Below are 25,446 nucleotides of genomic sequence, written 5' to 3' on the forward strand. Positions count from 1 at the left end.
CCAATTAACACAAATTAAGAAAAATATACAAATAGAAAAAGATAATAAGTAAATTATATAAATTAAAAAGAAATAATAAAATAATGTATAAAGAAAAAAAGAGATGATTATAATTTTAATCAATTACCTTATCATGTATTGAAATTCCCACAAGTTGGTCTAGTGATGTAGGTTTAAAACATTAGAGTGTACTTCTCTCAAAATTAGAAGTTTAAATCCTCTCGATGTCAACTTTCTGTAGATTAATTCATACAAAGATTTGTTCTGATTTTAATAAACTCCACGCTAGTCATTCCTTAGTCATGTCTACCGAGTTTCCAAAAACAAAACGAAAAAAATTATCATGCTTTATGTACTCTCTTCATCTTTACATATATGGAAGAAAAAAAAACATTGAATTGAAATTGGTGCAAATGGTATTAACTAGAAAACATAATTAGGAAAAAGTAATTAAAGATGTATGAACTCCCTCCATCAAAAGACAATCGACCTTCTTTGATCAATGCGACATTCACTTAACATGTTTGATTATAATTTTTTTTTTAAAAATGCTTGATGGTGCGAAACATTTTTGCAAATATCGCACGAATCATGTATTTGTTTTTATTTTATTTTGAAAGGACGAAGCATACATTTTTGTTATTTCCCTAACACTGAGCAAGTACGCACCATAAAAAACAATCATATATGGTAATTTTTATTTTAAATAATAATAATAATTTTAAAATTTGTTTCGCAAAAAATAACGAATATTTGATAAGATAACTTATAATGGATGACTTTATAACGGATAGTTGATAAGTTTGTGTATGACTAATAGCGGATAAACCTTTGATTAAATTTTTAGTGTTTGATAAAGTACTGATTGAACTATCTTATAGATAAAATGACATAAAACTGATATATTTAATTAATTTTATTTTTCAATTAAATTGTAGCGAGAAGGTTGTGATAATTAATAATAGTCTATAATCTTTAAGGTATAAGATACAATTTTATTTTTTAAAACTGTCGAATTTTAAAATAGGGGGATCAATTCCTCAAAAAGATAAAAATAGAAGGACTAAAATTGTAATTAAGTCTTTTTTTTACAAATAATTGTTATATTGTATCATTGAAAAAGATAAATATAGATTGTTACAATATAAAAGTACAAAATTTACATGCGCCAACACAATAAAACGAGCAAATAAACAGACACGGAGTACCCATCGATCGTTTGTTTATTTATAATAATAATATTAATAATAATTTTTTGGGAGAATAATAAAAATAATAAAGTGTGGATTTGTAAGTAACTTGCTTTTAATTGTGCAGATATACTTAGGTGAATAATAAGAACAGATGCTTCGCGTGGTTTGTGCGAAATATTTTCGCACCATTTAGCATCACTCTTTTTTTTTACTATTATATAAAAATAAATTGTAGCATATAAGATATTTATTTTGTCAAAAGATTAAGATATTTAATTTGTTTCAATAAATATTTTCAAAATATTAAAGATTAAAATTGTGTTAACTAAGGCAGAAAGATTATTAAAAATTGAAGAGATAATTTTTTTTTTACAATAAAGAGTAATTTTAGGAGAGAGATGAAGAATGTTTAAAGAATTGATTTATTGAGGGAAATAAAACAAGACAAGAAACAAATAGAAAAGGCATTGTTATTGTTGTTGAGAGAGAGTTCGTGGGTTGCCTCGCTTAACATCGCTGTCGTTTTGTTTTTCAGTCCAAACACAATCATTCATTCCTTGTTGCCGTTTTACTCTCTCTCTCTCTCTCTCTGAAATTGAATTCATCATTCAGCAACATGAACGACCTTCTCACTGTAAGTTCATATTTCTAATTCACCCCCCAAAAAAAAATTAATTAATTTTGATTACTGGGTTTTTACTTCCATTTCCTAAATTCAATTTTCAAGTCAGGTTTAATTTTTAGCTTTCAATTTTAGCAGTATGAACCTGATGCAATCATGTTTTGATAATTTGATTCTTTGATTTCATCACTATTAGAAGATCATAGTTAATCCCTATTTAGGTTTTGGGTGTTTCAATTCATTCTGATATTGATTGACTTAGGTGTTTTTTCTCTCTTTCTTTTTGATTTGACTTGGATTGAAATTGAACTCAAGTATCATGTTTTTATAGATCAATTTTTGAAGATAGTTTTTTTTTTTTTTTTTTTTGCAGGATTCATTTGTTAGTGAGGCTAATCATGGACAACCTTCTAGACAAGGTGATATTGAAATGGGATTGCAGGATCAAAGAAGCAGTTCTGATATGGGAATGGAAGCTTTTAATAAACAGGTTAACTATGTGTTTTTTATTTTAATCTTTTATGAACTATAGATACACCTCGGATTAGGCGTGTCTTGATGTCGGATACCTATCATGTCTGACGCAGACACTGACACATATGATTACATTGAATTATGTCATTTTTTTTAAATTATAATCGGTGTCGATTTGTTCGTGTCTGTGCTGCATAGGACTTATGCCAACATTTAAATTTGTAAAATTGATTCTAGTTAAAAGTGAGTTGAATGTGAAGTGGTTTGTGATTCACGTATGTAAATTTAAGTGTAACAATCATGTTTGAAGTCAAAAGCTACAAATTCTAGCTTCAAGTTAGAGTCAATTTTAGTTAGAGACAAAATCAATTCCAATGGAAATCACTCAAACATGTTAAAATCAATTGTGTCTGGAATCACTTTTGACTCCTCCTATGGTGAAACCAAACATACAGGGTATAATGAAACTGAGAAGTTTTGATGCTTCAAGCTATTTTTGTTCAGGATGACAATTGAATATCCTAAGTTTACTGGTATTTTTTAATTTTGTTAATTAGATCCAAGATGCTGATAAACAAATTGAGAAGGTGTCTGCGCTACTTCAAAAGCTAAAGGTATCCATTTAGTTCATTATATATTACTTTGTAGCAGTAATGTCTCCTTATAACCGTTTTGTTTTTGACAAACTTATAACCGTTAGTAAATGCACATTTGGTAGGAAGCTAATGAGGAATCAAAAGCTGTTACAAAAGCATCTGCCATGAAAGGTATTGTAACTTGTTACAATGCAATGTCTGTAATTCTTTTAGTTGAAAATACTTCAAATTGTTTATTACTCATAAGATTTTGCTGGTACTGGTTACTGAATCATGACAATTGTCTTGCTAACAACAGTGACACGTTGATTAAATATTTCATATTTATTTCGTTTGAATGTGAAATTTAGTGTTCTTTGCATGACTAATAAACCTCTTACGTCATTCTCAGCTATCAAAAAGAGGATGGAAAAGGATATTGATGAAGTTGGGAAGATTGCACATGGGGTCAAAGCAAAAATAGAAGCTATCAATAGAGAAGTAATGTGATGCTAGCTGAATATTGTTAAGTATATGTAAGTTTGTTATATAGATTTCAAATACGGATAAAAAATAGTTAACCGGGATATGTTTTATGCAGAATCTGAACAATAGACAAAAGCCTGGCTGTGAGAAGGGAACTGGTATTGACAGAGCAAGAATGAATATGACAAAGTAAATATATAGTGTATATCTTTATTAGCATACTTGATAAAAACAATTTAAGAAGCTGAAATATCTATTTTTTCTTGAAATTGCAGTTCATTGACTAAAAAGTTCAGGGATCTCATGACAGAATTCCAGGTTTGTTAGTCTGAAACACCGAACACTAGAAGCTGTTTTTCCAAGTTAATGTCTATCATCTCATCAATGTGTATGTTATATTGCAGACTCTCAGACAAAGAATACAAGATGAATATCGTGAGGTTGTGGAGAGAAGAGTTATTACAGGTATGTGCATTTTAGCCCCTTGATGAAGTTAACTGTGTTGCACTACGGTAGTACTATAGTTATTTATACCCAGTTATTCAAAAAGTATAAGGTCATCATGTCCTTGTGTTGTTAACTTTGTGATTGTTTGACTTGATTCTTCAGTTACGGGAACTAGACCAGATGATGAGGTGAGTTTGATTCATGAATTTGTTACTTAAGATGAGATATCAGCTATGCATAAGTTTTGGTTTAATTGGCTGTTTCATGACTATGTTAGACGATTGACCACCTGATAGAAACTGGAAACAGTGAGCAAATCTTCCAGCAGGCAATTCTTGAAGCAGGCCGAGGACAGGTACTTGATTTATGATCTTTTATTTGACTTTATTTTTTAATTTTAAAGAGCTATTCAGATATTATGACTTCTTCTCAATTTGTCTCTTCTTCAAACATAACCGTATATAGTTAAGTGATTTTTTCGTATTTTCATCTCATGGACGAGATATTGACGTGGTGAGCGGATGTTAGCGTGTTGTTTCTTGAGCTTAAAGGAGGAATATCTTATGTTAGCGTGTTGTTTCTCCAAGATTATTTTTATTTTGAAACACAGCTGCAATTACAAATGCAGTTACGATTTGTCGTTTGCTTGTGTGGAAAATCGAAATTTTCTTGTTGTAAAAGTTTAATTCAGAAAATTTGGGTTGTTGCAGGTCGTGAGCACTGTAGAAGAAATTCAGGAGAGACATGATGCTGTGAAAGAAATTGAGAAAAAACTTCTTGATTTACATCAGGTTTACTTACCAGAAGATCCTGGTCTTCAATATTTGTTTAGTTGACAATGGTAACATTTATAATAATATGTCTAATCCTATTTTATTATTTTTCAGATTTACCTTGACATGGCAGTGTTAGTTGAAGCTCAAGGAGAAATTTTAGACAACATCGAAAGCCAGGTTTGTGTCTTCGCTCATCCTTGATTTTTCTGTATATATATGTTTGTATGTAGAATGCAGCGCATGTTTAGTTCAATTTGCGTTAATAAGAGGCTTGTTCAGGTCAACAATGCAGTCGATCATGTCCAGAGAGGGACAACTGCACTTCAAAGTGCTAAGAAACTCCAGAAGAATTCTCGAAAATGGATGTGCATTGCCATCATCATCCTGTTAATAATAGTAGCTATCATAGTTGTTGGCGTTCTCAAACCTTGGAAGAGTTCTTAGACCCCTTGTCCATATATATAAGAGTTGTGTTGGTTGGGAAAGCATTTGCATGCGTCAGCGGGAACATCTTAGAGCAGGATTGATTTTTAAGACTTTTACTTGTTTGTATGATGCTTGATTTGTGTGTGTGATTGTCTTTTGACTTGCTAATACATCGGTGTGTCTCTGTCTGACAAAATACGAAAATTCTTATTCTTTGTAGCCTTAAAAGTTTATCATGGCTTCTTATTTCCTTGTACCATTCTAAAGCTGGTTTTGTTGCCATTTGCTTGTGACATATATTGCATTGTTGTTTTCTTCTTCTAAAGAAACTACCTTTTTTTTCTCTCATTTTGTTTCTCTTTATATGTTTTTTCATTTTGTTTTGCCAAATTGTCAGTTTCTATTCCCACCCCCCAACATGTGTCTGGAAGTATAAGTACAAGAAAAGCACAGTTTTGTTTCCGTTGGAAAGTATACTTCCAGACAGTTAGGTAGGTTCCCAAAAAAGAAAACATGTTATCCAAACAATCTTAACTCTTGAACTCCAATGCTTGATCAAGAGTTATGTTTGATAATCCGAAGTGTTATAATTTTGAGAAAAAATGTGAGGTTTATTTTACTATAATTTCCCTTTTTCTTTAATTGCTTTTCAGTATTAATATTGATATTTTGTGAATTAAAAATTAAAATAATCTCGTGTATATATAGCACAATTAAAAAATTCAAAAGGGGTGTGATCAAAGAAAAAAGAACAGATTTCCGATCTATTTTGTCCATATGTCAATTGCTACCTTTTCTTTTATTGTCCTTTGAGAAAAAGTTTCAACTACTATAGTGCCTCATATTTTTCATCTGAATTAGGATAGACAATATTATATGTTAAGAATAATTATTATTTTACACATTATTTGCACACTACATTGATAGAGTATTTGTGATTATGCGAGTTCTATAAAAAAAAATTCTTATATATATAGGGAGGGAAGGAGATTGGTTTAAAATGATTTTAAAGAAAGTTATTATAACAAAAATTATCCCTCGTTAAAGTATGAACAGTTTGAGTTGAGATAGATAAATAGGTTTTAAACGAAAGTGAGTTTGATCCTCCTATCTAGATTGCTTAGAACAACTTCAACTAGGGTTCTTACAATGTTTTTAGGGGTTCATAGAGTTTGCCATGGAAAGCATGGCATCCAAACTCAAATTTTAGCATTATATAATGATAAAAAAAATAAAAATAAAAGATTTTAGGCCCACTATAGTGATGAGCTCATTAGTAATTGTGGAAGAAATATACCATTCATTGAAAATTATGCAAGTTCTGTATGATTTGGTGAAATCCATTTGAATTTCAATCGATAAAAGTGTGCATTGAAAAAGCGTGTTAGAGAGTTTTCTGCTAACACTCTTCTTTATAACCAAAGAGGACAACGGAGAATTAGAAAGTGGTCTGGGTGGTTTTTGGCTGAATAGAGAAGTTGATCCTCCTTAAAATTGACTTATCTCTGTTACTATTGTTTTACTGCTCATCATCTTGTGAGGAGCATTGCTCCAACCATTTTGATTTTTTAGTTCATTTCAGTTTATTTTCCAATTTACAGAGTAATACCCACATATTTTCCTCTATCTGTTCTGGTTACTATTAGTTTTGTTGAAAGGAAAAACAGAAACTAACCCCACTTTAAGTAACTCAATATGAGAGCCATTGATGTTCTTAAATGTTACATCATTGAGAAATTCAGTTCCCTCCCCCCATATTGCTCAAAACTGGGACAAAATCTACCAGAATGTAGTTTTAGAGTAAAAAATAAGACACCAGAAGATAGCTTCTGGTGGTTGATAGGCTTTTGGAGCAATACGGGGTGCAGAGAGCCTCACTCTACATACGAATTAATTTGCTTAAAAGCGATTGGCACATAGGAATACATTTAAGCAAAGATCATTGCTTTTTGATTTACAGAAGTTATCCTGTGAAACTTTTGAATATAAACCATTGAGCGCAAAACATTTCAATCTTAACACTGTTGGATTCAGATTCGTTTTCTTTCAAAATCAGTTTCTTTTCCCACCATCAAACTTAGATACAGTCACTTTGTCAAATAAAGCTTATAGTTTCTTTAATGTATTACAGCAATTCCTTTATTATTTCATACTGCTAATCATTGTGTTGTCAAAATGGCATTCTGATACAAACAGGTGGCAAACGCAACTGATCATGTGAAGTCGGGTAACGATGCTCTACATACTGCAAAGAGTTTGCAAAAGAAGTCAAGGAAGTGCATGATGATTGCCATTATATTGGTCCTGCTCATCGCCATCTTTATAGTACTCGGTGTTGTGAAACCATGGAAGAAGTAACCAGAAGAGTAAAGTCACTTTTACACAAGAGAAATTTCAATATTTCAAATACATGTTTTTTCAAGTACATGTCAACATACATTTGATACAGCAGTTTAACAAGGTTCATGGTATCTCCTATTTTTACATTTCTGATAGAGGTATCTATGTTTATTGAATTGGCTTTCTGTGCATATTTGCACGGTTAATGCATACTAAGATGTCAACTTTTATATACTCTGAGTAATCAAAGGAAAAAAAAATGCACCTTTGCAATTCATGGCTATCATTTACTTGTGAGCATTGATGACTTTCTTACCGGAGATCAATGCTACCCACACTTCACTTTGGTTAGCCAACTATTATGCTTATTTAACCAATGATCTACTTATAGTTAACCACCAATCTAAGAGGGATTTGGCAACTAGTAGTTACTCCCTCTGTAAGGAAATAAAAGTAAAAATAGGTCAAAGATTTTTGTTACACACGGAGTAGGTGGTTAAGCATATGTAGGTTATTGTTGGATAGGCTAGATTGAAAGTTAATGAAAGTGATGTGTGTATAAGTCTAGCATGGTAGTATGTTCAGAAAAAATAACTTCAGAAAATGATTGATATAACTTCAGAAAAAATAAAGCATGGTAGTATGGTAGTATGTTCAGAGGTATGCATACAATTGAGGCAAGCTTGAATTTTGTGAAGTTATTCTAGATAAATAAGCTATTTATCTAATTAACACAATGGTTGAGAATTATATAAAGTTACATTGAAAAGGTAAATGGATGTCGAACGGTGGCACAACTTACAAGTTGGAGAAAAGAAATCTCATGGCCATCATTTTCTGTAAGAAATATTTGTGATCAATGGGGGAGCTTCTTTAGGGCACGTGAAGCAGCTTCCCCAACCCCAAAACCCCTTTTTTGAAAAAATTAACATGAGGGATATGAGCCATGTTGTGCCACCATCGATCCAATCTTATCAATTTTATAATCTCTTCATCAATTGAGGTAACTGATGTCAAAGATAGAATTACCTTTTTATATAATCATGTGCTCATTTCAAAGGCTTGAACATGAGCTAGCTTGGAGCTTTAGCGAAAAAGCAAGGACTACAAAAACTAATCACCTGCTTTCATACTCTGGCTGTTTCTATAATAGTATCTATAGCTAACACTAACATAACTTCCTTTGAGTATGAACATATTTTGTTTGTGATTGAAAGATGAAAGAAATTTATCTCTGTAAGCTTATATTTACAGGAAAAAGCTTCCCTAAAGTAAATTTGCCTCTAATTCAAACAAGTATGGATATATTCGCCACTTGCTCATTTTAGAGACACGTTCACTTTAGAAGTGCTATCTCTGACTCACGTACCAAACTTTGATTTCATCAAAACGAGAAGGAAAATACACGTACATACCTTTCAAACCTGTATCTCAAAAGTTATCACACCTTTCAACTGTTGCCAAAACTCATCATTACCCTGAAATATTTAGTCGGTTTTTGCTACTGCTTGCACTATCATCATGCAATATCTCAGTTATCTTGCATAATTCTTGGGGTGCTTTGAAATTTTCAACAGCCTAAGCACCTATTGTCTCCATTGCTAGCAATATCATGAGATCTCATCAGTAGAGCACATACTATTAGCCATTATCATTGCTCATCTACAACAAAAATCTTCCATACGCATCAAGGCCTCATGAAAAAACAGTGAGCTAACACTAAAGTTTTGAAGGCATGTCTGGCATGAAGAAAGAAGAATAGCAGGAAAAAAGTTTCACCAATTGCATCTTCCCTCAGCATCCATAGCGCTTAACGAGGAATGAAGTCATTGAATACCCTGAAGTTTTGATATTTTCATTGCTGAATAAGATAGCCCAGATCACAATCAAACAAAGTTTATCAACTGCAAGCTGATATTGCCCAACATTCACCACTAACCACAAGTTCCAATTTTAACTGTCTATTCTCGTCCGTTGAATATCGCCTCCAGCTATATTTGTAACACTTTCTTATCAGTAGGAGAAAGAGAGAGAACAGTCTAATTTATTGAGGGGAGAAGAGAGGCAATAGGCCATACATTCTCTAGTGGGAATTCAAACTCTGTCTCTCTGGGTTGCAAAACTAGGCAGTCACCACCGCACTAGCACCCACAGGATTACTAGCAAGTAGCAAGCAACACATTTCACTGGTCCCTTTTCTTGATTAAATTCAAACCTTCTAAAATAATTTGTTAAATAAATATCAGGAATAGGAACTATACCTTTTTCAATTAGGCACATTATCTAGGAGAATTTATTTTATTTTAAAAGTGGAGAAAATATATTAAACTTTCAGAATTTCATCTTTTCTTGATAGATGACCCACTCCAGTACTCCACGGTAGCAGATGAACAAATTTTTAGCTATCAAAACTAAAACAAATTTATGGAAGTACACATAGCCAATTAATTTTTAACCAAAAAGTACATATGGCAACTTGAACAACCTTTTTTCATTCAAATCAACTACATGAAGGGAATTACAGTAATTTATATCCCAACAAGTTTTCATATTTCTTGGCATCTTGGGTTATTACGACTAAGGGCCCGTTTGGATTAGTCTTATTTTGAGCGTATGCAAAACAACTTATGCAAATAAATAAGCTTTTAAGTATTATTCTCTAGTTTGTCAATGTAGTTTATGAAAAAACAATTTATGAAAATACAATTTTTGTTATTGAAAACTTCGAAATTAACATAAAATCTTAGTTACTTGTATAAGCTATTTTTCATAAGCTCAAAAATAAGCCAGTCCAAACGGGCGGGCCCTAAATCTACAACCATAGCATTTATTAGTCCTCCGGCATATGAAATGAAATAAACATCAAGAGTAGCACTATCACTATTTTAAGACCCCAATATGATTATCAAACTATCAAATACCAAAAAAGGTATGTCAAGCAGATTAAGCTTCGTGTAAGGTAAGGGACAAAAACATAAACCTTCAAGCAGGCAAAAAACCTCAAACAATCATGTGTCAAACATTATTAAACAACCAATGGTTGACATTTTAATTTAGTTCCAAAGCAGTCCTTTTTTTTTTTTTAACGGGAAGTGCTTTTTATCAAACAACGATAATCATATAAACTTTACTCAGATACTCTTGGCAGTTAAAAAATAACAGAATCTCACTGCATTTTTTTGTCATGTGGTGTCGTCCACTGTCCAGTTTATCTGGTTACAGTTTCCTCTTCTAATTGTTTTAGCAAGACTTGTATGAGATAGAGATAAAAGTACTGATGGTACGCTCAAGGAAGAGTAATGTTACTACTGTTTCAAATAGAATCGAAAGACATGATAAACCTGCATAGTAAATATGAAAGTTCTACTTTGTCAAATCGCTTCTGCGTCTCAGAATCTCAACACCTAAGTAATCAACCGGACCCTGAATCGCCACATGAGGCTTTCCAACCTTCACACGAACAGTAGATATTTCTTTGTGAACTTCCAAAGTAGCGATTGCAATTTTATGGGCCACTGACTCCAGAAGGTTGTGAGCTGGTCCTTCAATAACTTTCTTAGCTATAAGATATATTTCAGCGTAACTAAAAGAATCAGACAAGTTATCAGATTTTCCAGCAGGTTTGAGATCCAACCAAGCATCCACGTCTACCACAAACTTCTGTCCTAGTGTCCTTTCTTCCGCTATTGCTCCGTGAAAACCATAGAAAGTCAATCCCCTCAGAATAAGTTTGTCTCCCCCTATTAATGCATCAACACCTTCCATTCTATCCGCGCGCGCGCGCACACACAGATAAAAAAATTCTCATGATAACAAACAAGGGGTCATAAAAATGTAATATTCAGCATCTGAAAAAGATCGAAGGACAACGATGCAGTATACAGCATAGCAAGAATAAACTCAGATATCTAAGATTGATACTAGACTAACAACTGCATAGCTCAAACTCCCATTAGCTGACGAAAAACATGATTCTGTTTCAAAACGTCGCATTTGATTGACTGTTTTCATCTAAAATAGAGTTACCTCCAAAATAAACATCTGATTAAAAGTAAAAAAAACGTAACTCTATGTAGAGTTGAGAGTTCCACACTTTCATTTTTACCGCAAACCTACTTTTTATGATAAAAGTTTTCAACCATAAACCAATTCACTCGAAACCTACGAAGCACAGGCACTCCTCGGACTAGGCGTGTCCCAGTGTCGGACACGCGTCGTGTTCGACATCGACACATATAATCACACTGAATTATGTGATTTTCTCAAATTATTAGCGGTGTCGGCATGTCAGCGTCTGTGTCTGATGTCCACGTCTGTGCTTCATAGCTCGAAACTAACATTTAAAACAATATAATTTGCAACCACTCACCCAAACAGGCACTAAAAACACAATTCTTTAAGTTTTCCACTGAACTTGTGAGCTACTGAAACTGTTCTCCTTTTTTCTTTTAGGATTCATTTATTTCTTAGGATGTTAATTCACATATATGCAATCTGCTTTAATAAAAATGCAGTCTTTGCATTAAACAGAGAATCTCAATGTAAATTTAATAACTTGTTCACTTAATTTCCACATATAAATCACTTCATAATTAAATAAGATAATCCAAAATCAAATTTACAAAGGCTCAACAAAAGACAAAAAATCCATGATTTAGAATATCCACTGAGCTTTTGAGCTCTTAATACTTTTTAATTTTTGGATTTAAGATTTCTCAGAAAGTAAATTCGCATACATGCAAAGCTTTTATTATTATTATTATTATGCAGAATTTTAAAAAAAAAAAAAAAAAAAAAAAAAAAAAAGGAAGAGCTAATAAACAAAAGAGACAAAAGCATATAATTTTACTGTCATTATCATCAACAAAACAAACAGCGTACTGATAAGATCTAAGCAGAATCAGGAATATAATATTCAAAATCTGAAAATAATACAATAATAAGAAAGAGGAGTTTGATTTGAAGAATTAGAAGGTGATAGAAATAAAGAGTATACCTTGAAAAGCTTGGAATTCGATGTTCCTGCATGTATGGCTAAGGTTAAGAAGATGGATCTATTTGCTGTGATTTGTGTTTTGGGAGAGAGAAAGAGGAGATGGTGTTGTGAGGAGAAAGAGACGTGAGAGGATGAATTTTTCTGCAAAGTTTTTTTTTTTTAGGTGTTTATTAAAAACTATGAAAATTATTCAAAGGCAAAAGAAATGTATGATTAAACAATAACCAATTAACAATTTGTATCACGTTTCTAGAAGAAAAAGAAAGTAATATGCTGGTTATATTTAAAAAAATATATAGAAGTCTACGTTGAAAAAAATAGACAACTTCAATTATAGACCAGTAGGAAATTTATTTTAAAAAAATTATAAACCTAGTGCAGTTTTTTTTTATTTTTTATGTATTGTTTCTACCAATTGAACTAAACTCGCGACTCTTAAAATATATATATATATATATGCCACGTAACCTAATAATAAATTAAATTTACCCAATTTAACGTTTAGAATTTGTTCCGACAATTAACTTATTAAAATTGATTCAATAATCAAATGAGTTAAATTTGATTTGAGAATGACTAAATTGCATTTTTGGTCCCTTAACTATTTAGTTAGTATCGCTTTGGTCTCTTAATTAAAATTCGATTTATTTTGGTCCCTTGACTTCTTTCCGTTACACATTTTAGTTCTTTTCGTTAGTTTTAATTCAAAAGCGTTAGGTTTTCTTCATTTTCTTCTGAAATTTTTTTGAGATTCTTGTTGTTGAAGGTTGACGGAGATAATACGAAGAAGAAAATGAAAAAATCTAACGTTTTTGAATTAAAACTAACGGAAATGACCAAAATGTGTAACAGAGAGAAGTTAATGGACCAAAATAAATTGAATTTTAATTAAGGGACCAATGCGATACTACTTAAATAGTTAAGGGGCCAAAAATGCAATTTAGCCATTTAAGAAATGTATGATTAACAATAACAAATTAAAAATTTGTTTCACATTTCTAGAAGAAAAAGAAAGTAATATGCTGTTTATATTTAAAAAAAAAAAAATTATAGAAGTCTACGTTGAAAAAAAATAGATAACTTCAATTATAGACCAGTAGGAAATTTAAAAAAAAATAAAATTATAGACCAAGTGGCGGCATATTTTTTTGTGGTGGTCGGGGCTCGAATTTTAGACCTTGCATATTTTATGCATTGTCCCTACCAACTGAACTAAATTCACTACTCTTAAAATATATATATATATATATCTGTGTGTGTGCGCGCGCGCCACTTAGTGCGTGTAGAATAGAATAATATTGTTGGATGTCCGTGTTCACTTTTAATTAATTAACATCCGTTAATGAACTTTATTTAACAACGAATTGTTTAAAAGAATCCAAGTTCGATTCATAACTTAAACAATAGTATTTTATCTGATTTTATTTACTTAATTATCAAACAAACTCCATACTACCCAAATCTCTTCCGGCGGGAATCAGAGAAGAAAGGAACAAAAAGAATCTATACATGTGTGTGTTGGAAATTTATTCTTCAACCGTGAAGGTGGTGTGCGTCAATCTACCTCTCCAATTTGCAGCTTGGTGAAATCACGGTAAAATCAATATAATTGGGATACAAGATTTGAATATGCACTAGGTTTGACGATATAATTCTGTTAAAAAATATAGGTTTTTGTCAAAATTAATGTGTGACCATGATAAAACAACATTTAGATAGAGAGCATCATCGTAAAAAGATGTATTTTATTGTTGTAGCACAAAATTACTGTCTAAACTTCCAAATGCACTCTTTCATAGAAAAAAAAACTTCAAAATGCATGCACTCACACTTTTATTGTTCCAATTAGGAGTGAATACACAAAAACAGACATGCTGTGTATATGAACCATGCATATAGCATTTCTCTTGACACTTCATTGGCTAGTGGAAGAGTGTCTTGAAATCCAGTAATTCTTTATTTCTTCAGCTGTTCTTCCAGGTATTCTTCCCGCAATTAAAGGCCACCTGAAAATGAATATACTATATTCAAATGGTTAGTTTTATTAAAAAAAAATGATAGATAAGCCAAGTGTTAATTAATTATATAAAGGAAATATAATTTAATCATACTTCATTACCTATCCCCCACTAGTTTATGCATTCTGATGATAAGATCTTCCTCATCTTTAGAAAATTCAACCTTGGAATTTACTTGAGTACCACTGGAATTGGATTGCAGTGCTATATGTAAATTTAAAAGCAAAAAATCACACTTCCTTATCTAAATGTAGTTTGTCATATTTAATTTTTTTTAAGTAACAAAAAGATTTTTTTTTTTATTAAACAAGGTAGTTAGGTGCAAAACTTTTACATGGATCATCATCTCTTATACGTATCTTCGGTCATTATTATAAGAAAAAAATCAACTTTTAAAATTAATTGTATATCTGATGCAATTAATCTATTTTATTGTTTAGATATATCATTTATTCAATAGACCTAAAAAATAATTTTCTTATAATAGTAACAAAGGAGTACACTTAAACATTATTATGTGTAAAAACTCTTTTATTGATAAATGTATTTCTATCATGGAATTGAGTGCTAATTACCAATAATTCCTCAGAGCTAACATGCATGTTCTTAATCAAACATATATATGGGGAAATGAATTAACTAACTAAAGGGTACCTATAGAAGAATCAGAAGAAACTTCCTCAGAGGAGCATTCCACGTTGTCCATATATCTTGCAAAGGGAAGTTTGGAAAAAGATATTACTATATGGTATATAGTATTGTATGTGAATTAATAGGCGGTGGTGTGTGTGTAATATATATAGGGCAAAGTAGTATGGAGGATCAGGGTTAGGGACAATCGTTGACAAGAGTAGTGAAGAATGGGTGGTGGAGAGGATGGGAGCAAAGTAAAGAGAAGACTGAAGGTTGGGGTTTGACCATTTAACTCTACTTTTCTTTTTGTTCCTATAGGTAGTTGGACATCATTGTTAGCTCAATAATATTATTTCTGCTGGTTTAGCAATTTTCTTGCTAAGTTGGTGGTTTTTGCCACTAAAATGATCGAGCCACTATTGTTGGTTGTATTATTATTTTTTGTCTAATATTTTCAACTCATTTTTGAGTTTTCCTTCTATATTTTTCATTTTTGACATTCTGTAAAGTGGTCGTTGAAATAGTTTCACTGTTAGCTAGGGAATACAACTGTGACACATTATGTGAATATGTGACACCTACGTACACACTAATCTTACATTAATGTCACCAATTTTTAGACTAATATGCTAATAAAATTTGGTTCTTAGACACTAATTTTCTATAATCATTCTCATGTATAAATATTGATAACGTGTAATGAGACATGTCTAGTTAACTCTGTCATGTCATTCTCTTTAATGTTTAATTAAGATGTCAATTTTTGTTTTTGAAAAAAATGCTTAGATATGAATTTACCAACTTATTAAAAAGTCAAATTATTTTGACTAATACTTACATTTTTTAATATCAATTTAGTGAAGTATTCAATTTAATAGCTTTTTATATATAAAAGTGGTTTAATGACATCAACATAGTTTTTTTTATTTTTAAGGAATGACATCAACATATATAGTTGCGTTATTAGACTTCCACATTGTGATATATCAAGATTCACATTTTGTTTAAAAGAGTTGTCTATATCCAACATGCCTCAGACAAAATTACCTTTGATGGAGAGATATTATGGAAAGAAAAAAAAAAGTTGTTTCATGACTAAAGACAATTTTTCTAGGGAAACTCGGAGTAAATTTGAAATTATAAAATTATCGTAATTTCTAAATATTTTAATTTTAATAAAATAAAAAATGATCAGTACTATAATATAAATGTTAAATTGACGGATTTTATACACTTTAAAATTATTCAATATATTTTTATATTTTAGTGATTAAATTAGAGATGACATAATTTACGGGTTAAATATTTAGTGCATGGAGGTGGGTTCCATAGAGGTCAAGTTGAATGCTCTATGGGCAACGAACGACATGTCACTGTTTATGGTTTTAGAGGAGGAACAAGGAATAACATGATGATAGTTGTGTGAGTAATAGGGTCTCTCCGAAAGCTATCACTCAGAAACAATTATGAAAACTAAATAAATTGAACTAAAGAGAATATAAAATTGGCTAATCAAATAAAATACATTTCTTTCAAAAAAATAAAAATAAAAATAAAATAAAAGATATTTTTCCATTGATTTTGGTTCCTTTTCTTAATTAGATAATACACTTAATATATAATATTTTAAATAGATCCTAACCATCTATGTGACATAATCTTGAGATGTGTATTTTATTTTTCTTTTATAAGAAAAATTTAGGGTGAGTGGATGAAGCATTAATTTATGCTAGGAAAGTCCTTCCAACTCAAAAATTATTTACAAAGATATATACATTTAGTGGGTACTTATTAAGATTGTAAAATCCGCTCGCCGACCTTAGTTTTTTAATGAGAGAAACTTCAACTTCTCTCTAAATTTTTTTTATCTTTCATTCGTCGATGAGGGGTGATTTTAGGTCATTTTTGTCCTAGAATCATCCTTCTGCATATTTTTTTCTCGTTTCTTTGTATCTAAATAAATGATTTTCGCATATACCAAGTTTTTTTTTTCTTTTTTGTGTTTTTCGTGATTCTGTCGTCTAAGTGCCGTGTTGTGTTGTTCGTCGTCTTGTGCGACGTTGTTTGATTTCACATCTTGTTGTAATGTTCGGTTGGTTCATATTGAAATATCAACTCGAGTCAATCACAGATTCAATCAATGATTTGGATGTCAACATTGCAGGCCCGGAAGCATGTGTATTCTAGTGATTTATATTTTATCATATTATTTGTAGACATTTTGCCGTTGTATGTTGTTAACTTGGGTGTTATAAGTTTGTTCGCACATTCACCTTTATGTTTTAAACAATGTTGATCATGTTATTGGATCTAATGTATTCCATCAATTTGAATGAATGAATATTGTTTTGTTTGTAGGGAAAAAAATATATACATTTAGTCATTTATTTTCTTCAAAAGTATTAGTAAAGTTCAACAAGGACCAATCAAATTTAAGATCTATTTTTTTTACAATTAGACCAAACATTTGGAGTTAAAAACTTAAGATGCATTTTTTTTTTCACAAAGATGTATAAAATAAAATAATTAGATTTATGGTTTAACAATTGATCTCAAATGATTAATGAACTCTAAAATTTCATGAATTAAGTAACACAAATAAAGAGTGAACCATCATATTCGTCCTTGAATTTTCATGGGTCGGCCAAATTCATCCCTCAATTATGCGAAATATCAACTTAGTCCCTGAATTTGTCAGACGTCCATCAAAAAGGTCCCTTCGTCCAAGTGCTCCGTTAGCCATGCTGATCTGTTGCCCTGCATGCTGTGTTGTCTTGTACACGTGGCAAGAAGGAAGCCACGTGTTCAAGGACTAATTTAATTGATTTGGAAAAAGTCCAATTTTCAATTTTCAGTTTAATTATTTTTTCTTCTGCTTTTCCCATTTTGCCCGTGCATTACCCATACTTCCTCCCTCACATTTCTCTCAGAAACATCAAAAACGTCCTTGACTCTTCTCCTTCCCGCTAAAACTGTCTCCATTCTCACCTCTCCAAAACCATCATCATCTTCGACGATTCTCACGTTTTTGAAGTTGTTGTGTTCGGCTGTGGTTAAAGGTAACACCTTTCCTCTAATTTATCAAGTTTTTGTGTTCGTATTTACCATTTTTTTGTCTGTTTTTTCGTTTTAAGTTTTTATCATTTTGTTTTTGTGATCGTTGATGCTTGTCTTGTTCTTTGTTTGTGTTTGTTGCGTTTTTGAGACAGTTGTTTTGATTAGAGTTTTAGGGTTTTGGATTAAGACTTAAAAATTTAAATTTTTTTCAGGTTGGTTTCTAAAATTGATGAACATTTAAGTTTCTAATGAAGGAATTTATAAGTTGAATAAAACAGTTTCAAGGATCAATTTGATATCTGATTAAACAATTCAAGGACTTATTTGATGATTTTTTAATATAACGTAGAAATCTATTTGATAGATAGAGAAATAATTCAAGGACTAATTTGATGGTAATATTATTACAGAAATGTTACATTCCTCAATCATCTTCAACCTCTTTTCATTATAACTTTACCATAGGCCAAACATATAATGGCCTTCCTCGGTTTTTTGAAGTATTGGATTTTCTAACAACACAAATTCTAGAACACCAACATTCAAGCACTCTCACAACACCATTAAACTTGAAGCTCGAAGATGAAACTCGACTTTCATAACTGTTTTTTTTCCATATTCCCACCCCCCATCATTTCAGATTCAATTTCAATAGTTTTGCTTCAAGAAACTTTGAGGATTTTGGCTTTCAAATTCAATACGAAAAAAATTAGGGTTTGAAGTTTTTTGAATTGGCGAAGAACTGGACCATTTATAATTGGAGGATATTTTGGTGATTTTAGAGTGTAAATTGCAGATTGTGTAATTAGGGTTCCAATGTTATACAATTGGGGAAGAAAGAGCTGTTAGGGAAGAAAAGAGCCGTTTGGGAAGAAAGTCAAAACATTTTCTGCAAATCAATCAATTTAGTCCTTCGAAATGTTTGTTATTATCGACCAAATTAGTCCCTGCCTACATGCCGTCTGACATGTGAGAGGTTAACGGCCATGTCAGCCACGTTAACGCTCTGTTTGAACAGAATGACTAACTTGATTGACATTTAACAAATTTAGGGATTAGATTGATATTTTGCATAATTAAAGGACGAATTTGGCCGACCCGTGAAAATTCAAGTACGAAGTTGATGATTCACTCCACAAACAAATATAAAATAATACTCCCTCAAAAAAAAAAAAATTGAATTAAATTTAAAATAAAATAAAGAAAAATTAAAAAACCATCGTTTCAACATCTGGGAAACGCACCAGCTTTTGCTGGTCTCTCCAGCACCATCTATGTGGTTTTCGAAAACAGATCAAAACTCCTAGTTCATCTCTCAACTCAATCTCCCTCCGGCTGCCACCAAGTGCAAGTACAGACTACAACCGTTACAGACGCGCGCCGCTCCTTAACCCTGCCGTGACCATTCTTCCGCTTCTAACAAGGTAAACAATCAGCACCTTCATTCATTTTTTAACAACACCATCTAACTGTTCGATGAAATGCCCCTTTGAAAAAATCACAAATTTCTCTCATTATTTTCATTGCAGGATCATTCAATGGCTTTCAGAAACACATTCTACAACGATCTTCTTCTATACCAAAAATTGGGTCAGTCTTGTTTTGGGAACCGTGGCAGATTCTATGCTACCAAAGTGGATTTGAGGAAACTTCGACCCATGATTCTCAAGAGAATTGAGAGACGTTCCCAACTTTACCCGGTTCGTGCTATGATTCCTGTTGCCAATGAGGTGTTACTTGCTAGGAATGTTCTCATCCATGGTGTTTCTACTCTCATCAATTCGTTTCCTCTCATGGCTTGCAAGTGAGTGAGTTTTAATTTGTAATTACACCTTTTTTTATTGGTGCTTTTTTGGGCATGTTTGGATTGACTTATTTGAGTTTATCTACTTATATAAGCACTTGTGAAACTCTTTGTGAGGGCCTATAGTACGTCAATAACTTGTTTTTAGCTTATTTCCGTAAGCTCGTTGTAATCTATGAAGCACGGATACGGACACCGGACACTGACACGCCGACATGGCAAATAATTTGAAAAAATCACAAAATTCAGTGTAATTACAAGTGCCGGTGTCGTGTCGGTGTCGGACACGATGCGTGTCCGACACCGGGACACGCCTAATCCGAGGAGTGTCCGTGCTTCATAGGTTGTAATTATACTTTTTGGGCCCATTTGGATTGACTTAATTTTGAGCTTATGCAAATAAATAAGCTTTTATGTATTTATTATTCATAAGTTCTCGCTAACCAAAATTGTATCTTCATAAACTACCTTGACAAAATTATGAATTAACATAAAAGCTTATTTATTTGCATAAATTATTTTTCATAAGCTAAAAAATAAGCCAATCCAAATGGGCCCTTGGTGTATATTTGGTTTTACGGCGAGAAAAATAGAGTTTGAGTGAATTGATTCTGGCGAAAAGTTAAGTTGTGGGTAAAGTAATTTATGTTTCAATATATACGTAAGTAAAAGTGAGTTGAATAATAAATTTGAGTGTAAAAATCAATTCTAGAGAATTAGAAGCTACATTTTCTAGATTCTAGTAGAATCAATTCTAGAGGCAAAATCAATTCTACTCTAGGGAAGCCAAACATGTCAAAATCAATTCTACACCTCTAGAATCAATTTGCACTCTTCCAAAAGTGGAAGAGAACATACACTTAGAGATTAAATTGATTTTATTTTTTTAATGTGAAGAGCAAGTGCAATTGAAAATGAATTTTAAGCTTTGGGACCAAAATTTATGTGTTTGGGGTTGGTGCTCTAAAATTTATGTTGGTACTTTTGCTTTAGGAAGCGTCTTCTGTATTAGCATTGAATAAAGTTGTAATCTTTTTCTAGACCAAAAAAAAAAAAAAGTTGTAATCTTGTTGATACTCGTGGTTGCTTATGAGCAATGTATACTGGGTATGTTTTGATACTTTTAATTTTGGTTCAAATTTCCATTTAGGCAGTAAGAAGATGGTGGAAGAAATACCTGAAAAGGTTTTTTTTTGGTGAGAGAACATAAGATTGACAACATTAGCCTATTACAACATAAGTGTAGAAAGACTTCTACTTGTTACTTGTGCTTATAAATGGTGAATGTCACCATAAATCACGAGTTATCCTTTTTTCTATATAAAATGCTTAAGTTATTTTTCTTGAGTATTTGTGAGCTTTTGATCTCTGAGCGTTTTTGCCATTTAATAACTTTCAAGTGTCACTAAGAAAATTGTATTTAACTTAGACTTGTGGTATTCTCAATGTTGTAAGCTCAAATTATTGATAACTACGGTCTTTTCTAACTATGGTATTCATTTACAGATTTTGTCCAGAGATATACATTGGTGAGCAGGGGCATTTAATTCCGACTTGCCGGGGTTACAAGAGACGTGCCAAGAACCGGGTTCATGAATGGGTCAAAGGTGGTTTGAATGATATACTTGTTCCTGTTGAGACATTTCATCTTAATAACATGTTCCAAAATGTTATTAGGCATGACCAAAGGTTTGATTTTGATCGTATCGCTGCTGTTGTTGAGCTATGTTGGCAAGCAGGGGCTGATGTCCCCCATGATGAAAATCTTAGTCCAAGTAGTTCGAACTTGGAAGCTGCTAATGGCAATGTTGATGGTTTCGAGTCTTTGTCACCAAATGTTCTTGCCGTAGTAGCAAAGAAAACTTTAGAAGCTTGGGATGTTCTCAGGTCTGGGGTGGAAAAGTTGTTGTTGGTATATCCTGTAAAAGTTTGCAAGTATTGTTCTGAGGTTCATGTTGGGCCGTCTGGCCATAAAGCTAGGCTATGTGGAGTGTTTAAGCATGAGAGTTGGAAAGGAGCTCACTTTTGGACTAAAGCTAATGTGGATAATTTAGTGCCGCCAAAAATTGTATGGAGACGAAGGCCTCAAGATCCTCCTGTACTTGTGAATGAAGGGAGAGATTTCTATGGACGCGTTCCAGCTGTACTGGATTTGTGCACAAAAGCTGGTGTCATCGTGCCTGCCAAATATAATGTTTTGATGAAAGTGCAAGGTTTGTCTGGTCCGGCCAATTATAAGTTTGCAGCGGCATTAGAAGGTCAAACAACAAACTGAATCATAATCTGACACTCAATCATTTGGAGAAGAAATCTGAGAGATTCCTTTCATCTGCCATTTCCTGCATAATTTGAGGTTGTCTGGGATATCTGAATATGGATCTCTGTGCCCGTTCTTCTGTTGGTCACAGAAAGAAATTTTGATCCCGACCATATTTTGTCTCCCAAAATATTTCTGCTGAGCAAATTTGAATCTCTACATTTATGTGTGACTGGACTTAATGGACCCGCTTTTCAGATTTGATGAAGGTAATTTAATGTTCTACTTCTCCAGTCAAAGATTCCACTCAATTTTCCTTTTAAATTATATTTGTCCAATAAGGAATCTTAAGTCCAATAATTGCTGGAAATATCAACATAGGAGATACTACATTGTTGTAAATGTGTGTAAATTTTTTATCTGTGCCCAAAAAATGGCAGTTTATCGCTGAAGTTTCATTTTTCTTGAGATATCACACAAATAGAAAGATTACTTTGTTGACTGAAGAGTTTATTTTTTATCAATTATTAACTGTTTAGTTTGTATATTTGAATCTTTTAAAGTATTAGATGCACTCTAGAGGGAAAAGCGCAAAGCTATAAACGTCAATTGAAAAGTCAATGGATATAATTGTGATAAAATAAATACACGTCTGATAAATCACTGCAAGTGTATGTTAGGACTCATAAGAGCCAGGCACAGGTGCTCCGCTATTTGAGTTGGTTTATGGAAGGAACCCCCCCACCTTGATTTTCTACTTTTCAGGGGAGGCTTTACTTTAGTAGAGGCAATAGCAAATGATATATTGGATAGCGATGTGATTCTTAAACAGTTTTCTTATCATTAACAGTGAATCCAAAAACAAACGAATCATTCCGCGAACTAACAAATAGTAGAGACGTGTCTAGTAATGTGGGAGATTAGGCATGTCTTAAGTAGAGGTCAAACCATTAGCATTTAGTAGCTAGGCATAGGGGTTAAATCTCTAGCTTTTCACGAAGTATTTTTGGCCATTTTAGACAGTGGCTTAGGTAGGAGCAGTGGCCTACAAGTTTCAATTTCTTAAAGGTTGTTAGGAACCCAAAAATTGAATTCCAAAGAAAGAACACTTTTATGAAGAAATAGGATAGAATAGGAGAGAATCTCTCCTCCAAGGGTTTCACCTTCACAATAGAGGTTATACTCTATTCACAAACTTTACAATATTCAAAGATACTCTCTAACCTTTGTGTTGTCCTATTTTTATTTTTTTTAGTAGGCAAATGTTGGTGGTTAGTTTCCGGGATCGAACCCGGGACTTTCTTCTTATAACTCCTTCAATATCCCTTAGCTCACCAACTGAGCTACCTACGCGGGACATGTTATTCTATTTATACACATACTCTCTAACTAATCCAAATAACTATAACTCTTAATTACATATACTACTCTAATTAGCAATTATTCTATACCCCAAACAAACAAAGGTTCTTAAAATCACCCAATTTTCCATGTTTCTCTAAACTCAGTTGAAAACCGTCCAACCACCTAAAATGTTAATAGATATAGGCATGTAGAACAGTTATTGGTAGGGTCGGGGCTTTTTGAATTCATTGATTGAAGGAGAAAAGTTGAGGAAATGCTGAAATGTTATATGTATTTTGATTATGAAGAAGATAGTTGCAGGGAGAAGTTTTGTTTGTATATTTGCTGAATCACTTGCATTAAGCACAGATGTCCTTTTACCACATTATTTTGCATTCAATTGAAATGAAAACCTCAAGAGTGATTCCCACAAAATTGTGAATTATCTAAGCCATCAGTGTAAATAGGAATCTTTGCATCTAATCAATAAGGACTTTCATCTGATTTAGTACTTTTCTGTTTTTTCTTTGGATATTATTGGCTGGCTTGTTAAGCTATTGATTGATGTTAGTGAAGTACACTGTTACATTAATGGAATCTTTAATATTTTGTAGTCATTTCATTTTATTCAATTTTAGTCATATAAATTTGTAAAAGTAGCAGCTTGTACAACATGTACAAACAGTAAAATCTTTTAAAATTTAAACACAATAATGAGCAAAACAATAAGATTTATTGTAGTTGTTCAAAAAATAAATTAAAATAAGATTTAATGTAGAATGTGTTTTTCAACTTTTGATTCTAAATGTGACAAACAATAACAACCTATGACAAATAATCCATAACTATTATGATAAACTTCAAACTCAGACATACCCACTGCGACTAACCGTCCCTTTAAACACATAGAGCTGGTCTCCATTTTCAACTCCATGCCACCTAAGGCTACAACTATCACGCATGATCCTCTGCCTATGAATAAACAAATAATCATCAACTGGCAGAATTTTTCTGCTCAGCAGCAACTGCTTCAAGTCATTAACCGTGCTTGTATCTTTCATCTCCAATGGAATGGTGGCTGCATTAAGCAAACTAGAGGAAGTTTGTAGCACAAAGCTCAGCTTTCTAGTTGGTGGTTCTTTTGTCCGGTTTGTGGTCTTGAGGAACACAATAATTTCAGAAAATTCACGAATACCATATTCATTTAGGTTTCGGAAATCTTCATTCAGTTCCCTCCCCAAAAAGAAAAGCTTCATTGATTTGATGGGGGTGTTATCAATGATGTGAATTTTTTCCTTCAAGCTATGGACAGTATCTGTCTTATCCACCTCTATGTTAATCAGTCTAGCTGAGAATTTTACTGTGATTTGCATTTTGTTAGGATGGTGAATGATATGTGGCTCCATTGGCTTGATGGTGAGGTCAATTTTTGTGCCTTCACTGACTATTGGGTAATCTTCCATGTCTAATCCATCCAGTAGTTCAAACCCACACACTGTTAGGATTTGGTAAGCCACTGGAATAGCATGGATTTGTTCTATTTTCCTTTTGATTTCTAAAACTGTTTCTAGGGTTCCTACTTCAATGAAAAATTGGTTTATTTCTGTGGCAATAATAATCCTCATGATGGAGCCTACTATTCTTTGATTGGAAAAAGGGAAACTAGAACTAAAAGATTGATCAGTTTTAGGATATATATCAACAAACAACATTTCTAATGTGTTAATAACAAACTTTCAGTTAGCCTCATGAGATTATGAAAGAAAATGGACATTAATTTCATGTAACTCATGTTAAAGACATGAGTATTTGGTGCATCCCTTATATATTTGTATTCTAGTGCGAGGCTCAATATCACACACAACATCCCCCTTTTCTTTGTGTGTGTAATCATGCATTCTGGGATATCTTTGAAATTGCAAAATTTGTTTTGACTAGTAATTGAATAATTTTGATGGAGAATATCAACAGCACAATAAAGAAAGGGCATCTTGAAGT

The 25,446-nt window shown here is 32.4% G+C and overlaps 5 protein-coding genes across 10 annotated transcripts; 2 read left to right on the forward strand and 3 right to left on the reverse strand.

Annotated features, from left to right (window-relative positions):
* Positions 1-1,650: 1,650 nt before the first annotated feature.
* Positions 1,651-7,799, forward strand: LOC11418037 (syntaxin-132). Of its 2 annotated transcripts, none has more exons than XM_003596968.4 (13): positions 1,651-1,827; positions 2,189-2,305; positions 2,847-2,903; positions 3,008-3,056; positions 3,277-3,365; positions 3,466-3,539; positions 3,626-3,668; positions 3,755-3,815; positions 3,960-3,985; positions 4,075-4,152; positions 4,508-4,588; positions 4,685-4,750; positions 7,196-7,799. In XM_003596968.4, the coding sequence occupies exons 1-13, from the start codon at positions 1,810-1,812 to the stop codon at positions 7,355-7,357; spliced, it is 921 nt and encodes a 306-aa protein (XP_003597016.2). In that variant the 5' UTR covers positions 1,651-1,809; the 3' UTR covers positions 7,358-7,799. The 2 variants fall into 2 exon arrangements, with proteins under 2 accessions (XP_003597016.2, XP_013464983.1); XM_013609529.3 differs by lacking the exon at positions 7,196-7,799 and adding an exon at positions 4,853-5,328 and having other exon boundaries at positions 1,655-1,827.
* A 120-nt stretch (positions 7,800-7,919) lies between these two features.
* Positions 7,920-12,579, reverse strand: LOC11418039 (dihydroneopterin aldolase 2). 3 transcript variants are annotated; one of them, XR_005644202.1, is made up of 3 exons: positions 12,336-12,476; positions 9,418-11,105; positions 7,920-9,330 (listed from the first exon to the last, which is right to left on the reverse strand). XR_005644202.1 is itself a non-coding variant. In XM_003596970.4 (2 exons), the coding sequence occupies exons 1-2, from the start codon at positions 12,365-12,367 to the stop codon at positions 10,703-10,705; spliced, it is 435 nt and encodes a 144-aa protein (XP_003597018.1). In that variant the 5' UTR covers positions 12,368-12,579; the 3' UTR covers positions 7,920-10,702. The 3 variants fall into 3 exon arrangements, 2 of the variants coding, with proteins under 2 accessions (XP_003597018.1, XP_039686681.1); XM_003596970.4 differs by having other exon boundaries at positions 7,920-11,105; positions 12,336-12,579; XM_039830747.1 differs by lacking the exon at positions 12,336-12,476 and having other exon boundaries at positions 7,920-12,110.
* Positions 12,580-14,060: 1,481 nt separating this feature from the next.
* Positions 14,061-15,296, reverse strand: LOC11417544 (MYB-like transcription factor ETC1). Of its 3 annotated transcripts, none has more exons than XM_024776350.2 (3): positions 15,008-15,296; positions 14,455-14,557; positions 14,061-14,356 (listed from the first exon to the last, which is right to left on the reverse strand). In XM_024776350.2, the coding sequence occupies exons 1-3, from the start codon at positions 15,057-15,059 to the stop codon at positions 14,251-14,253; spliced, it is 261 nt and encodes an 86-aa protein (XP_024632118.1). In that variant the 5' UTR covers positions 15,060-15,296; the 3' UTR covers positions 14,061-14,250. The 3 variants fall into 3 exon arrangements, with proteins under 3 accessions (XP_024632118.1, XP_024632119.1, XP_003597019.1); XM_024776351.2 differs by having other exon boundaries at positions 14,061-14,341; positions 14,455-14,560; positions 15,008-15,286; XM_003596971.4 differs by having other exon boundaries at positions 14,061-14,341; positions 15,008-15,272.
* A 3,962-nt stretch (positions 15,297-19,258) lies between these two features.
* LOC11416047 (APO protein 4, mitochondrial) lies at positions 19,259-22,610 on the forward strand. The gene is made up of 3 exons (XM_003596973.4): positions 19,259-19,467; positions 19,573-19,847; positions 21,354-22,610. Exons 2-3 carry the CDS (start codon positions 19,582-19,584, stop codon positions 22,120-22,122), a joined length of 1,035 nt encoding a protein of 344 aa, XP_003597021.1. The 5' UTR covers positions 19,259-19,467; positions 19,573-19,581; the 3' UTR covers positions 22,123-22,610.
* Positions 22,611-24,314: 1,704 nt separating this feature from the next.
* On the reverse strand, positions 24,315-25,073 carry LOC11422121 (polyubiquitin 8). Its single transcript, XM_003596974.3, has one exon. It carries the CDS (start codon positions 25,071-25,073, stop codon positions 24,315-24,317), a length of 759 nt encoding a protein of 252 aa, XP_003597022.3.
* Between the last annotated feature and the right edge of the window lie 373 nt (positions 25,074-25,446).

Source organism: Medicago truncatula, chromosome 2 (assembly GCF_003473485.1).
Source record: "Medicago truncatula cultivar Jemalong A17 chromosome 2, MtrunA17r5.0-ANR, whole genome shotgun sequence".
NCBI classification, from domain to species: Eukaryota; Viridiplantae; Streptophyta; class Magnoliopsida; order Fabales; family Fabaceae; genus Medicago; species Medicago truncatula.